Source organism: Olea europaea, unplaced genomic scaffold (genome assembly GCF_002742605.1).
Source record: "Olea europaea var. sylvestris unplaced genomic scaffold, O_europaea_v1 scaffold1767, whole genome shotgun sequence".
Lineage (NCBI taxonomy): Eukaryota > Viridiplantae > Streptophyta > Magnoliopsida > Lamiales > Oleaceae > Olea > Olea europaea.
Genome location: NW_019235398.1, coordinates 97,139 through 112,677, shown reverse-complemented (window position 1 = coordinate 112,677; position 15,539 = coordinate 97,139). Strand labels below are relative to the sequence as shown.

The window sequence follows — 15,539 nt, the reverse complement described above, 5'->3', positions numbered from 1 at the left end:
TTATAGTGTTGACCAATTCACTATTTAAGTTTCTGATTTGTCTTTATCACAGAAATAGTTAAATGTGCACTAGTACACTTAGAATGTATTGAACGAACCGCGTATTGAATTTAATTCTATAGCATGACCGTGCAGAAAATTAAATTTCACTTGACGACCGTGTATTTCATCTAAATCTTTTGATAGGATTTGTATATCTTTTCGTGATTTTAATGGTTCTTTGATTCATTAATGGGTGAGATCAATTTGACTAGTCAAATATCCCAATGAGTTGGAAACTTAAGAATGAGCGAAGTAAAGAACATGAATTCTTATCGGGAACCATTGCCCTAAAATATGGGTGGAGTAACTACTTAAGTATTTTCTATTGAACAGTTAAAATCTGAGCTCAGTATTTAGCGACGGCTAAACTTCGATATCTGTGATTTGTTCACAAAATCATTGAAGAAAATGAAATTTAAGTTAGTGAGAATAATTAGAGGGGCAAAACGATCATTTGTGCTCGTACTTAATTATCGGATCGTGGACGAGGATAAAATAAATATACGGTAAGTCATAGGAAAGTATTACAGATTTATTGGCTTCTGTGATCTTATATATTCCAAGGGTTCAGTTTTTTGCCTTTAGTAGAAAAAATAAAGACTAATAATTAGATTGGGTGGTCTAGGATCGACTAGACATGATCTAATTGGAGCTTGGAAAATATATGACCGATCAGGTCCCTGTGGTAGTTCTATAAAGTATTGAAACTTATTTACGGTAATTATAATAGTTTTGGACTTAATTGTAATTACAATAAAGTTTTGTACTTAGTTGTAATTACTACGAATGCTGTAAACTTAATTATATTGTAATTGAAGTTTTAGGACTGTACATGTAATTAAATGTAAACTAATTGGATTTGGACTTTAATTTTAATTAGAACTCCTATTTGAATGTAAAATTATTATTGCATAAGGATTGAAACTCTTCTATTTCTATAAATAGAGATTAAATGGATCCTAGACATCCTATGGAATGGAATTATACAACATTCATAAGACATAATTCCATGGTATTCAAATTTTGGAGAGAGAAAAAAAAATTTCTTGATTTTTCGATTGTTCAGTTCAAAAATTGGTTTCTTGATTTATTTAAAAGAAGGTGCCTACCCACCAGTGTAGTCTTGGATTTAGAGAATACCATCGAAGATTTGGAGGTTTGAAGCATCAAGTTCTTGGAATTAAAAAGCTGGAAGTTGTTACCCAAAAGGCTGGAAGTTCATGATTCAGAATTTATTCAAAAATTGATCATCGAATTTAGGTATAAATTCAAATTCTTTATTTTTTATATAACATACACGTGAACATTTAGACGATCCTATTTATTAAATTGAAGAAAATTTTAATTTCTAGTTAATTTCGCTTCCGCGTTCCAACAATTGGTATTAGAGCAATCTAGATCGTTTACGTGCTTGTTATTTCTGAATCTTGATTGCACGTTCTAGTCAAGTGATGTCTAGGAATAATTTATTATATGTCGATTGAATGATTGGATTATTTTAAACTGTGAACCAATTATTTGTGGCTAGTTCTTGATTGTAGTTCGTTATTTCAAGTTTGTAACAAGATAGGTGGATTACGACTCCGTCATCTTGATTTAATTTTTGTTCTGTTAAGTTCAAGATTGTTAGCCTACGGACATAGGAATTATATAATTTCGAATTTCGAATTTTGTTTATTGGATTGATGATTGAAGATCGGTCGATGAGTATACAAAATTACAGCAGAATAAAGAAACAGGAGGATACATATTTCCAACATAAATGCGTCGAGAAAAGCACCTGGAATTCAGTCTGTGTAACTTTCCAATTGATGGATGTATTAATTATCAAAACCAAGGAAACCATTTTGCGTAGTGGAAATTTTTAATGGAAGTTGATAAACATGCAAAAGTTTGACGGCTGCTTCAATTATCAATTCTGAAGTGTGTGTGTGTGTGTGTGTGTGTGTGTGTGTATATATATATATATAGGGATAACCACATATCTATTATATTATATAAACATGTTTCACAATTAACAAAGTTCCTTAAAACTTTCATAATCCAGGTGATAATTGAAAATATTAAATATATAAAAATATAATGTTATATACGTTAAAGTTGGATAAAAAAATTATAATCTTCTACAAATTACTAATATGCCATAATTAAAGACATTTTTTATTTTCCAACCATAATCAAACGAGATTTTCTCTCTCTACAAAACGGGTTCCACAAAAACTCTCTTTCTAAACAACAGATTCACCAAAAACTCTCCAAAACATCACGAAAATTTCCCTGGCATTCTCTGCAATCGATCAATAACGTCGATATGCTGGTAATTTTCATTTAATTGGAGAAAGTCGAAGTTCGAATATGGAAGAATTCAATTTGCCCAAAGCAGAAATTGAAGTTTTTTGATCTGATTTCGAAGGTAAACATATAATTACTTAGTATAGCTTATGATTTTGAAGAAACATGTGTTTTCGAAGCTATTGAAACATTTATCCAAACATAATCAGAGATTTCACGCCGTTAAGAATAAACTATATTTTGCCCAATGTGTGACGTATGTTTTTTCATTAACCATTGGTAATATGCAATTTTTGTTTTTCAATTTACAGTCATGAACGTGTTGATCTATAACTGTTTTTGTGATTCAATCACATTGGTGCATATTTCTGTTAATCGTGACTAGTTGTGACCACTGAATTAAATAGATTGTGACATATATGTTAAATGTCTTGACAGTCCATAAGTAGAATTAGTTTATTCTGTGATTAATGTCATTGCATTGAAAATTGATTCTCTGCGACACTAAATTTGTTGATCGTATGTGAATTTCTTTACATTAAATAACTTCTGTGACCTATATTGATAGATCTGTGACTTCTTCATCTGTGGCCTGTATTCATCAATGTCATTGCATCTGATCGTTTCCTGATTTTAGTAAATGAAGTGTGACATGCTGTTATTTGTTTGTGATCAGGGATGACAATTTTGAACGTTTGCCTGTTATATGGAGGTCACACATCACTTATACTAGTGAATGATACGTGCAAGTATGATGAGTTGGTTAACCTTGTTATTTCAGAATTGGGGCTTAATCATGCAAAAGTAGCTTTGACAATGACATATTCTTTAGATTCTATTTTACCTTCAATCCAAATTCTGAGCAATAATAATGTATTAACGTATTTGAGGTTAAAATCTTTGGATGGGACTGTATCGAGTTATCCTATTGTGATTGATGTTATTACTACAAATTCATGTAAGTCGAGATATACATTACAATGCCAAGAGTCATTGACTACTTTCGTTGAGTCATCGGCTAATATGTTTTCTTTACAACAAAGAACTATCCTATTGCAGTTGATGTTATCACTACAGACTCATGGCAGTCAACAGGTGCATTGCAATGCCCAGAGTCATCAATTACTACCATTGAGTCATCGACTAATGTGTTTTCTTTACAACAAATAGCTCAGGATATATGTGACTCGGTTACTACAATTGAGAACGAAAACATTGAAGAAGATGTGACATTGATATCTCAAGCAAATGCTAGAGAAGTAGTGGAGGGAAATGTTTTCCGCAATAAGGAAGTACTGAAAATGAGCTTGGCCCTCTATGCCATACAAAACAAATTTGAATATAAGGTGTTGAGATCGGACAAAAAAGAGTACGTAATAAAGTGTTCCCAAGATGATTGCAAGTGGATATTTAGATCTTCACGCTTGAGAGAAACGAAAATGTTTAAGATCAAGAAAATCTATAATGGTCACACATGCTCAATGAACATTGTTTTAGGATCTCATTGACAAGCATCTAGCTCAATGGTGTCAAACTACATCAGGTACAAATACACTTCTTCACGTACAATATACACTCCTAATGATATCTCAAATGACATGTTGCACAACTATGGAGTATCGGTGAATTATATGAAGGCATGGAGGTCACGTGAGCAGACATTAAAATTGATTAGAGGTGATCCAACAACATCGTTTCAGTTGCTACCTTCTTATTTTTTTATGTTACAACAGATGAACATAGGGACAGTCACACGAATAGAAACTGATCATTTAGATAGATTTAAATATTGTTTTATGGCTTTGGGTGCATCGATTGTAGGTTGAAAATATTGTAGGCCAGTCATTGTTGTTGATGGTACACATTTAAATGGTCACTACGACGGTACACTCTTTACAGCTTGTACACAAGATGCAAACAACAATATCTTCATACTAACTTTTGGGATTGGGGATAATGAAAACGATAAGTCGTGGAGATGGTTTCTTGAGATGTTGAAGAGGGCGTACGGATCTAGAGATGGATTATGTATAGTATCCAATAAACACAATAGCATAAGAAACGCAATTGAATTTGTATATCCAGAGGCAATGCATGGGATCTGTTCATACCATTTGCTGAAAAATTTGAAGTCACATTATGCAAAATCAGGTCACAATGTCACACATACATTCAATTCTACTGTAAGAGCTTATACAGTGGATGAATTTAAATACCAAATGCAGCAATTGGACTCAATAAATGAAGATATCAGGGGATATTTGGTATGTGATTGTCTGAAACATATGTTATATGACTTCCTGTCACTTTTTTTGTGATGTTATGAAATTTCTATGAATATCTGTGATCACGCATGTTTAATGTACAAACTAGATTTCATTTTTTATTACATGAAATTGAAACATGATTATGAATGAAATATACAGTGCATATTTAGCATGTGGTCTCATTTATAATTGAAAACATAATCTAGTTTTATGAATGTGTCCATTTGTGACATGTTCTGTGATAATACTGACTATCTGTAAACTTTTTAGAGTTAACTGTGACCATATGTGACTTGTTACTTGAATCTGTTATCTAATAACTAAAATTATTTTGTAGTTGGATGTTGGATATGAAAAATGGTCAAGATTGCACATGCCAACCAATAGATACTCTACTTTGACATCAAATATAGTAGAATCTGTTAATGCAGTCGCGAAGGCGGCAAAAAATTACCCCATTGAAGCACTTCTAGAATCATTGAGGCAAATGGTCCAATCTTGGTTTTGCAAAAATAGAGATGACGCGCAAGGCACTTTCACAAAGCTTGCAACAAAATATGAGAAGTTGCTAAGAGAAATGAGCAATGATGTGAGAAATCTAAAGGTAAAAACAAGAAAACTATGTTTATTATGTTGATCACAAGTATAACTTTAAATATTTTTTATTTTTAGGTTTCACCTGCAAGTCACACTTTGTTTGAAGTGAGGGACAATTATTCATCATACATGATTGATATAACTCTACATGCATGTAGTTGTAGAATGTTTCAAGTGGATCAACTTCCCTGTCCACATGCACTGGCAGTAATAGCAACATTGAAGCCGAATGTATATGACTTTTGCTCTATGTATTACACAAGAGATGCATATCTAAATACCTACAAAGAGACTGTATTTCATGTAGGTAATAAATCATAATGGAATTTGCCAGAAGATGTAAGTAATAGAGTTGTTTTTGCTCCAAACCAAAAGAGAAGCTCTAGACGGCCTACTAAGAAGAGAAAGAAGCCAGCATATGAAAGATCACAAGTTGTGAAATGTGGAAGATGCGGTGAATTCAGGCACAATCGTCGAACATGCAGGAACTTGGTGCCACTTAACCAGAATGACAAAAAACTGAAAATAAAGAAAGATCCAAAGAAATTCAAATAGCTTAGCATATTTTTTTTACACAATGATATTCTTTGTAATTGCAAATTGTTTCATTTTATTGCCGAACGACGTATTTTTTGGATTATACAAGTTGATAGATTTATGCATTGAGCTTTCATTATTCTCACGATGTCACTTATTTTTGGAAAAGGGCTGTGTAAACAAACATTGATTGTAACTCTGTTTTTGATGATTGTGACCGTCTGTGACCATTTCAAGTATAAAATAAGCTCTATGTTTTTTGTTTAACTTGTGTGTTCAAACTGAATCTGAATGTCATCTTTCATTAGATGGGACCAACTTGTGTGTTCAAACTAAATCTGAATGTCATCTTCCACTAGATGGGATCAATTCTATGCTTACTTCTTTTGTAAGAGTGTCGATGATAAATGTTAAGAATTTGTGATCATTTGTGACCTATTCATATGTAACAAGTTAATCAAACTATTCGTGACCATCTGTGACTTACAGTTATATAAGAAAGTACTCATATGTGACCACTTGTGACCTATTCAAGTCATGCAAATTAACCAACTGTTGCTATTTGTGACGATTTGTGACCTGCGGTTATATAACACATTACTCGCATGTGACTATTTGTGACCTGTTTAGACTCTGCAGTATTCTCACGTGACCTGTTCAGACCGTGCGAATATAGACTTTTACATCCATAAAAAACTTAGAAGATATAAACAAAATCATTCACATAAACACCAATACTTTCACCTTGTACCAATTAACAAAAACAAATTCAAATTCAATTCCAAAACATATTACAAAGATAACATCTATCAACTACATCATAAAAATATCTGTTTGTCTATTTTTGAATAGTTATCAATCAAATAAATCATGAAAATAATGCCATCAACAGGAGTTCATTCATCTGACTTTGAACTTCCCTTTCCAATCAGCTTCAGTTGTTTGTTTTTGAACAGTAACGCTGCAATTTCAAGTCTGGCATTCCCAGCATCAAATAACATTGGCATATTGTCAAGATCATTGTGCAACAAATACTGTGCGTACTTTATCACAAAAACCCCACAATCATGCCTGTAATATTTAAAGAAGACAAACCATAAGTAATTACAAAATGTTGATGGAAAATGATAAAACTTACAATGCCCATAACGAAACTTACCCATTTTGTTGGGGTAAACCACGGACAATATTAACATGCAGTTCCCCAGATTTGTCACCAATACTATCATTAGTTTCCTTCCATAGCCCGACAAATTTTAAAAGGTGTGTAAGAGTCTTCACAAGTGATAAAACCCCTTCGCGAACCTTGTTGTCCTTGTATGATTTGTTGCTTGAATTATATATGTAAAGAACATGGTTAGTAATATCAAGCTGCCCTAACATCCAATTAGCATGATTTGTGGGCATAATGGGCATCAACACCGATTCAACTTCTCTCCAAGCAGTATTAAATGATAACCGTTTACCATTGATGGTTTTGACTAGCTCATCCTTCTTCTCAACAATGCTTGGGTCTTGAATAAACTTGGAGTATGTCGACTTGATTGACATATCAAATATGCAGTCTGTAGTGGTAGCTTTCATCTTCACACCTTCACCAAATTTGGCAAGTTGTCTTATGTAATGAAAGCATGCATCCAAGTGCTGTAATAAGAAAGAATATACATAAGTAATACAAAACTACTATGCATATGTGGAAAATGGTGAAAAAATTGTACCGTGCTGTTCAACGATGAATTAGAATCGATTAATGCATGCCACCAAGTTTTATAATGAAAAGCGACAGTGCCACATACAAATTGAGGACTTATCACGTTATCTGCATCTTTAAACTTTACCCTGTGCACACACATATGCCCTCATCAAACAAAGAATATGATTGTGACCAATTTATTTCTGTCTGTGACCCGAAATGCTGTAGTCACAAAAAGAAATGGAAGGTCACAATTCACTAAAAACACTAAAATCTACGTTTAATTTACTTGTTCTTGGGTTTGTATCCTCTGTCAAACCAATTCTTAAATGAACTCAGGTCTGTGCTATCAACTCCTTTCGAATAATTTTGGAACACGACGTTTACAGTGATAGATTTTGATCCAGTAGCAGCATGACGTGGATCGACCTTAACAAAAGGTGACTGCAGAGTTTTCGATGGCTTTTGTGCTCTCTTCACAGGTAGTCCAGATGATGGTGGTGCATGTGTTTCTTCCTGAATAAAAAACATAAAAACAACGTTTCTTAAATTAGTGTATGACAATAAATCTGAATTTATAATATTAAATCACTAAATGTTTCATTAAACTGACATCTTTACAATGAAGTTCAGTAGACTCCAACACACGTGCAATAGCCTCATCAACCTGATCCTGCACTTCTTTACTAGCAAAAAATGTATCATCAGAGCTTTTAGGTGTCTGTGAGGAGCCAACTCCTAGATCAAATGAAGGAGATTCAAGAACATAGTCATCATGAACATATGAAAACTCAGGTGCCATGTGACCCTTGTCCACTTTTTCAGCCACATCATCACCTTTTTGCTTGGGTTCTATGTGAACATTGTCACTTTTTTCAACAATATCATCACCTTTTGGCTCAGGTTCCATGTGACCCTTGCCCTTTTTGTCAACATCATCATCATCTTTCGGCACTTGTTCCATCAAAACATCTTTACCACTCAACTTCTTATGAAGTTCATCCATCACCGAAGATAAAATGTCAGAAACAGATTCAACAAAATTTTTAAGAGACAACCCGATGTCACTCAAGCTATCTTTCAACACATTGTGACTCTGAATGACCTCATTAAGCTTCAAAGAATTGTTTGATTGACGCATGTTTACATTCATCTTAGAGAGTTCTGACTTCATCGACATAAGCTCCTCTTTCAACCCCTTGTTCTCCGTTTGGAGCTTGGTTACTTCCTTTTCAATCAACTGCTTCAGTTGACCACATTCCTGATAAATTTTATAGTTAGTGAAATTGTATATAAAATGTGTTCTGAAGTGAAAAGACAATGATATTACTTACCTCAACACATGAGCAATCTGGATGGGAGGCAGCACTTTGCTGACCGCGAGAGCTAGAGCCAGCAGCCCCCGTTTGTTTATATAGTGATGGGCCTACAAAATCTGAATCTTCAACCTCTACCTTCGACAGCAGGGGAGTTGCCTCACTTGTGCCCAATTGATTTTCAGAGATCCTAACATTCCGAGTTGGTTGTCTAGGCTTTGAGTACTGCACATCTACCGATCGTACACAACATCTATAAGAATGAAGAAAGTCACAAGAAACAAGTCACATGTTTCATGTCACAAGCTTAAGAGACATGTGACTTTACAAAACAGGATATTCATACTTCAGGTCACAATCGTATGAAGAAAGTCACATATCAGATGTTTCTGATCACATTCACAAGTCACAAGTCGCATAAGAGCAAACTAAGTCACAAGGCACAAGCCACAACATACATAAGGACAAAGAGAGTCACAGGCCACAAGTTACATGTTTCAGGTCACAGTCATAAAACATATGTCACTTTACAAACAGGATATTCATACTTCAGGTCACAAATCATATTTCGTATCATAATAAATGTGAAGTTCATATTTAAAACCTATCATATATGGCATTGTGAGCTCAACTTCGGATGGATCTATGTCATTTATCACAACATGTTTCACATAAGATGAAAAAATATTGATCATATGCCATTTCAAAATTTATATAATCAACCAAATGATTACATAACAATTTAAATGTATTTAAAACCTTACATTCTCATTTCCAAATACTTTGTCCTCCAACATTGACACTGAAGGATGTTTGTGCGCAGTCCAATTAATAATGCGTAGATATTTCTTATAAATTCTTGTGGCCACATTCCCCTCAAGTGCAGGTATGCACTCATATAACCACACCTGGAAAGCCACTAAAAAACCTGTCAATCTATAGTGACTAGTTTGTTTTGATAGTCCCTTTTTTAGCGACAATAAGGTGGTCTCAAACAAATATCTACCCCAAGGAAATATTTTAAGAGTGGTAAAATCGTCTACAAGTGCAAATATGTATTGATCCACCACCTTCGGGTAGGATGTAGCAAATAAATATGAGGTGATGAGATAGATAATTCCAATCTTAACAACGTCAAGGTCTGGTGCATCATCAAGTGAAATAAAAACCCACTTGACATCTTCACTTGTAACAACTTTTAAGTCCTTAAATATGTGTCCTTCACTGAAGACGGTTTTTCATCTAACATTGGTCGACCATCGACCCCATCATACCTCAATCCCGTAACCAAACAAAATTCAGCAATTGAAAAATGAATATATCTCCCATTTACATTAAACCACATCTCTTGCTTGTTCGGTTGCTTGACCTCCCGTAGTAAAACTTGGTGAATCAATTGTGGCTGCACAACTATCTCCCTACAATGCATGTAGTAGGAGAAACATGTGTTTTCTAGAATTGCCCTCTGCGCAGCCTTAAATTTCATCACAAAGTGCGTAATCACACTCTGTATTTGCGTTGTGGTGATTTTTCCAGAAAACCAATTCCTTGGTTTTATTAAGTATTTCCAGTCCTGCACAATGGTAAAATAAAAAATGTTACTCTGACCTTCAACACACAAACATTTCGCTGTGACCAACTCATTGAGTTGGTCTCAAATTTCTAAGATCATAACACAAAGAAGTAAAAAGTCACAACAACTATTTCATTCGCAAACAATCCAGCACTCCTTTAAAAACACATTCGATTAAAATAAATAGTAATTGATCACACAGTACAAATTACAAACTACTCAATGAGTTGGTCACAAAATGATATTTCCTACACAAAATACCCACATCAGGTCACAAACTGCTCAAATAATAGGTCACAAATTTCAGAAATTATGTCACAAAATCGGAGTTCACCTTTTTCGTGAGTTTCCCGTCAGATCCTGAAATAGTTGGTCACAAATTTTCCAAAATCATAACACAAACAAGTAGAAAGTCACAATCACGCAATACATAAAATAAGTCACAAAACCTTCAAATTACAAAATACCTAAAACAGATCACAAAATTATATTTCCTACGCAGAATACCCAAATCAGGTCACAAACTACTCAAATAATAGGTCACAAAATCAGAGTTCACCTTCTTCATGGGTTTCCCGCCAAAGGATGACATTTTAACTCTCTTTGCTGAAAAAGAATCTCTTTTAACATATTTCCTCTTTCCTTTATCCTTCTCCATCATTTTCGCACCAACACTACGAGTTTTTGCCATTCCAAACACAACTATTGTTGAAACTAAAATTTAATAAACTATTGTGCGGTTCGTAGTAGTGGAGAAACGGAGTGGGAGGTTACTTTACTGTATTAGAGAGAGAGAAGAGAAGAGAGAGAGAGCAACGTCGTTGCTGTATTCCTGGTAGAGAGAAGAACGTGGTTTCTTTCTGCACTGCACTGCACTGCACTGTAGAGAGAGAGAGAGAGAGGGTTTATGGTAAAACGCGAAGGACGTGGTTTGGATGATCAGTGATTACGTGCAGAAGTATTATGAAAACTGTGTAATTCAGATATAGAGGGTTCAGATTTCATCACGTAAATGAACAATTAGTTTATAATTATTATTAATTTTAAAATAAATAATTAACACTTGATTTTAGAAAATTAAACCTAATCACCCTAGTTTTGAAATGTAAAGTTTATAAGTGTGGTTTTGCGTTATTTTTCCTATCTTAAAACTAATAATTATATATTTTGTCGAAGCATAAATCCTAATTAACTGGCTATTAAAAGGCCAAGTACAAAATTATGTTCTACATGACCCCTTCCCACTTCCCCATCTAGTTCCAAGCCCATTTGGGAAACCACTAACGCGTGTGGTACCTACGTCATTAATGATCGGTGAAAATATTTTTTTTATTGAGTAATACTATTTATTATGATGATGATAAAATATTGGTGCTAGAGTAATGCATTATTCTTCACATCTCTCTCATAAAAATTGAACTGCGCAATTCTATTATTTCACATAGACTGTCACATCACCGATATTCTACCATCATAATAATAAATAGCATTATTCATTTTTATTTGTTGCATGAATGACGGATTTTCGTTTCATGCGTGCTTCAGATTTATGTTTGATCTACTAATTAGTGAACAATGTTATAAAAATTGGATTGAATCGACCGGTTCAATCGGAAAAATCGTGAACCAACCTCAATTACGGTATGACCATATTACATTAACTAAAAAAAATAAAAAAAATAAAAAACTCGTTTAAAAACCATTAAACTGATCTGTTCAATCGTGAACCGGAAAAATCAGATCCAATTTCTTTCTGGTTAATTGGATTTATTATTATTTTTTTTTTACAAAAACTTTTCTAATATTTATTTTGATGGGCTCACCTTGCATAGGCATTTGGCAGGCACAAAAATTTGATCATGGTAATGCTCATTTTATAAGAGCTTCTTCCTCCATTGATTCACTCTACTTCCGACGTGGAATATGGGAACCAATTCTCAATTATAAATATTTTATAGCTTACTTATTATTTTTATTAATAGATCATAGACCCCCAACAAGTTATAATCACAAACAAATTATTTTGAACATATTAAATTAGGATAATAAATTAATTAACAAACATGAATTTATTTTTACTTTAAATTAGTAAACTAAATTTAAAAAAATCTGTTATTGTACTAATAATTTATAGTTTATGTGTGTATTTATTTATTTAATTTGGCATCTGGTTTGATATCGCTTCGAATTTGATTCAACCTTTAACCCTTGATCTTCTTTCTTTTTCAAGTTGATGCCCGAGTCGATTTTTAAAACATTATTAATGATAACACAATCCCTTGTTCCATGTATATTTATATTGTGCTTTTGATTCCACAAAATATCTATAGCTACTTGACTTCCCTTTCCTCAGGCACAGGAACACTTGTACTGGCAGACTACAAAAAAGCGTTTTTTGGATGACTCATCAATCGACCCAGCATAGATCGATTACTGAATGGTACAAAAGAAATCAAAGTCGTTGGATTTGGTGGTTCTCCCAATTACGAATCATTCAATTTGTCCAAAGGTTCAAGAATCCTAAACGAAGATTAAAGAAAAAGCTTCTAGAAGTGGAAAATCCAAAAGACAAGAAAATAAGCCAAAATCATGGCCTCCCAAAAGTTCATTTCTTTCACATTCCTTTTTCTTGCTACAATTGCATCTGCTTTAAACTATGAGGTTGCAGAAACACATACCAACAATTTTTGCAAAACTGCAGAAGACAAAAACCTTTGCAATACCTTGATCAGGCGAGTAAACAATTGGCATGACGCCAATGGAAATGCTTTTTGATTTCAATCCATTACTTTCAACAGAACTGAGATCAACTTTCACTTAAGGGATAAATATCTCTAAATCTATCTTCATCACCCTCCATTCCAAATAAATAATAATAATAAAAAAGCCTAGGGGCTGTTTGATCATTTTCATCATTAGGTTTTTCGTAGGACTTCTGTACTTAAAACAAGAGTTAGGGCTTCATTATAGGTTTTATTTTTTATTTTTTATTTTTACAAAAAAAAAAAATTAGAATTTTGGAGATTTCTAATTTCTTCAATTCTTTGTATTTGATATTTCAATCAATTTTGTTCTATATTGACATTTCAATAACATAATAAAAACACTGATATGAAATAATAATTGAAATACTACTATAAACTTAACCTCAATAAAAAAAATAAAAAATAAAAAATCAAGAACCATCAAATAATACTAAAATCTTAAAACTTTCAATAATTGATAATTTTCATGTGGCTTGAATCATTCTCCCAGTATATATGGAGAAAATTCATCTTCGATATTTAAGTGGATATCGTTTCCGCTTTATTGGGCCAATAATAACGCATCAAGCAGGTGTATCATCCATGTCCGTTATTGTTCGATATGAGTCATGTAGACATGATCATAAGCATCCTCGAACTGTATTTAACAATTGCAATAATTTGAACCCAAAATTTCTCAAGAACACACAATGTATAAAATGAACATTGACATCAAGAATGGATGATTTAGGGCTCAGAACACATTGTACCCATCTATACAACACCAAAACAACCACAAAACCCCAGCCTCAAAGATCAAAACAGAGGCAGCTACTACTATGGTCCACAAAGATCACCCAAAACACAAAATACACCTCTCAAACTATACATCAAAGAATCACCAAGACTCGATATGTACAAATCTCTCAAAAACCAGAAGTTTTAGAGATTGCGGAGAAGTCATAGAGACGGAAGACGAGAGGAGACACAAAGTCAGAGAGAGAGAGACTAGAAGCTTCTCACACGAGAAAAATCAGATGAATCGTCATTAGGGCATCACTTAGGGCCTATTTATATCACAAGTCATCACCATAGATCTCAAATCGGGGCAATCCAAGGAACCAGAGCAGCACACGTATTTATCTCATTTGGGCTGGGTTTTGGGCTCAATTTCGGGTCGCGTTATTGGGCAATAGGTATAGTATCTGATTAGAAGGCTGGGCCTTTATTTCATCATTGCCCACATATTAGACTGGACCAATTAAATTAGCATCACAGTCCAATAATAATTTTAACATCTCTCCGTGTTATAGGAGTGAACCTGTCACAAAAGCGTAAGGATACGACATCTCTTTGCCCCTTTCAACTCTAAAGAGGTGGATGGGTGGTTGGGTTGGATGACTATGGTTTGCCTGCTTTTGACATACAACTGAGAGAAGTAAAATAATTTTACTACTTTCGTTGCATTTAAGGTAAGCCAAACATACTTTTAATCTTACTCCAATCTAGAATATATATACATTACCCATATATTCATTACAAGTTCTTGAAAGTGCACTAATTTTCAGCTCGTTCTTATTTTGTTATTTGAAGATAATATTTAAATGATATATTAATTAATTTAAATTTTTAGAAAGGGTTCATTATATCCAAATACACAAATGTCCTTAATTCAAGTCTCGTCTTCATCCATTTAAATCAAATTGTATTCGTACAAGATTTTGATAGAAAAAATATTATGTCCTCCTTACTCGCGATGAATGTGTTTATCGAATCTTTTAATACCTAAAGTCAGACCAGTATTCATTTGAAACTCACCTTGATATTTCCTTAAAAAATAAGTCCATCATCATATCCAAGTCTCGGAACCCCATGCTAGGTTGCTTAATACCTGTGTTTGCTCTGCAATATTGAGCTGGTTAAGATTGCTCCAATCTTGAAAACTACTCATCTTAAATAAATGAATTCACATGGCTTCCAATCTTGTATTTTCTGGTTGGTTCTCAAAGTTTAAATTGGTATTCAATTTGGAGAGGGGCATCATAATGATAATCACAACTCAAACAATCTATTGCATTAATTTTTTCTATCAAGATTCACATGCAATGCTGATTTTATGGTGGAAAAAGTTTTGCACTAAGTTTGAGACTATAAAGTCATTGTTGCTTCCTTTTTCATCTTTTGCCATGTTGATGTGTTAGATTTTATCTTCGTGTTGTTCATTATGCTTCACAAGATTGCACAAGTAGCATATGTACCGAAAGTTAATTTGAACCGATCAAAGATTGACTTTTGTGACAAAGACACAAGAAAAGCAAGTGACTATAAATTTGAAATTAAAACATCGAATCACATTATAAGCGCTTGCTCGGGGAAAAAAGTTTCAAGTGAAATTATTTCGTTAAAGAATGTGTGGTTAAAAGTGGATGTATCATGAAAAATTATATTGGGGAAAAAATGACTTAAAAAAAAAAAAAA

The 15,539-nt window shown here is 33.5% G+C and overlaps 1 protein-coding gene across 1 annotated transcript; it reads right to left on the bottom strand.

Moving 5' to 3' along the window:
- Window positions 1-7,663: 7,663 nt before the first annotated feature.
- On the bottom strand, window positions 7,664-8,479 carry LOC111378114. The gene is made up of 2 exons (XM_023001285.1): window positions 8,042-8,479; window positions 7,664-7,944 (listed from the first exon to the last, which is right to left on the bottom strand). Exons 1-2 carry the CDS (start codon window positions 8,432-8,434, stop codon window positions 7,714-7,716), a joined length of 624 nt encoding a protein of 207 aa, XP_022857053.1. The 5' UTR covers window positions 8,435-8,479; the 3' UTR covers window positions 7,664-7,713.
- Window positions 8,480-15,539: the final 7,060 nt, after the last annotated feature.

Bases quoted from the DNA above. Each gene is read 5' to 3' on its own strand.
- LOC111378114 (XM_023001285.1), bottom strand. From the start codon at position 8,434: ATGGATGAACTTCATAAGAAGTTGAGTGGTAAAGATGTTTTGATGGAA. The intron at 7,945-8,041 runs GTCAGTTTAATG...TTTTTTATTCAG, and splicing joins CTGAACTTCATTGTAAAGAT to GAAGAAACACATGCACCACC.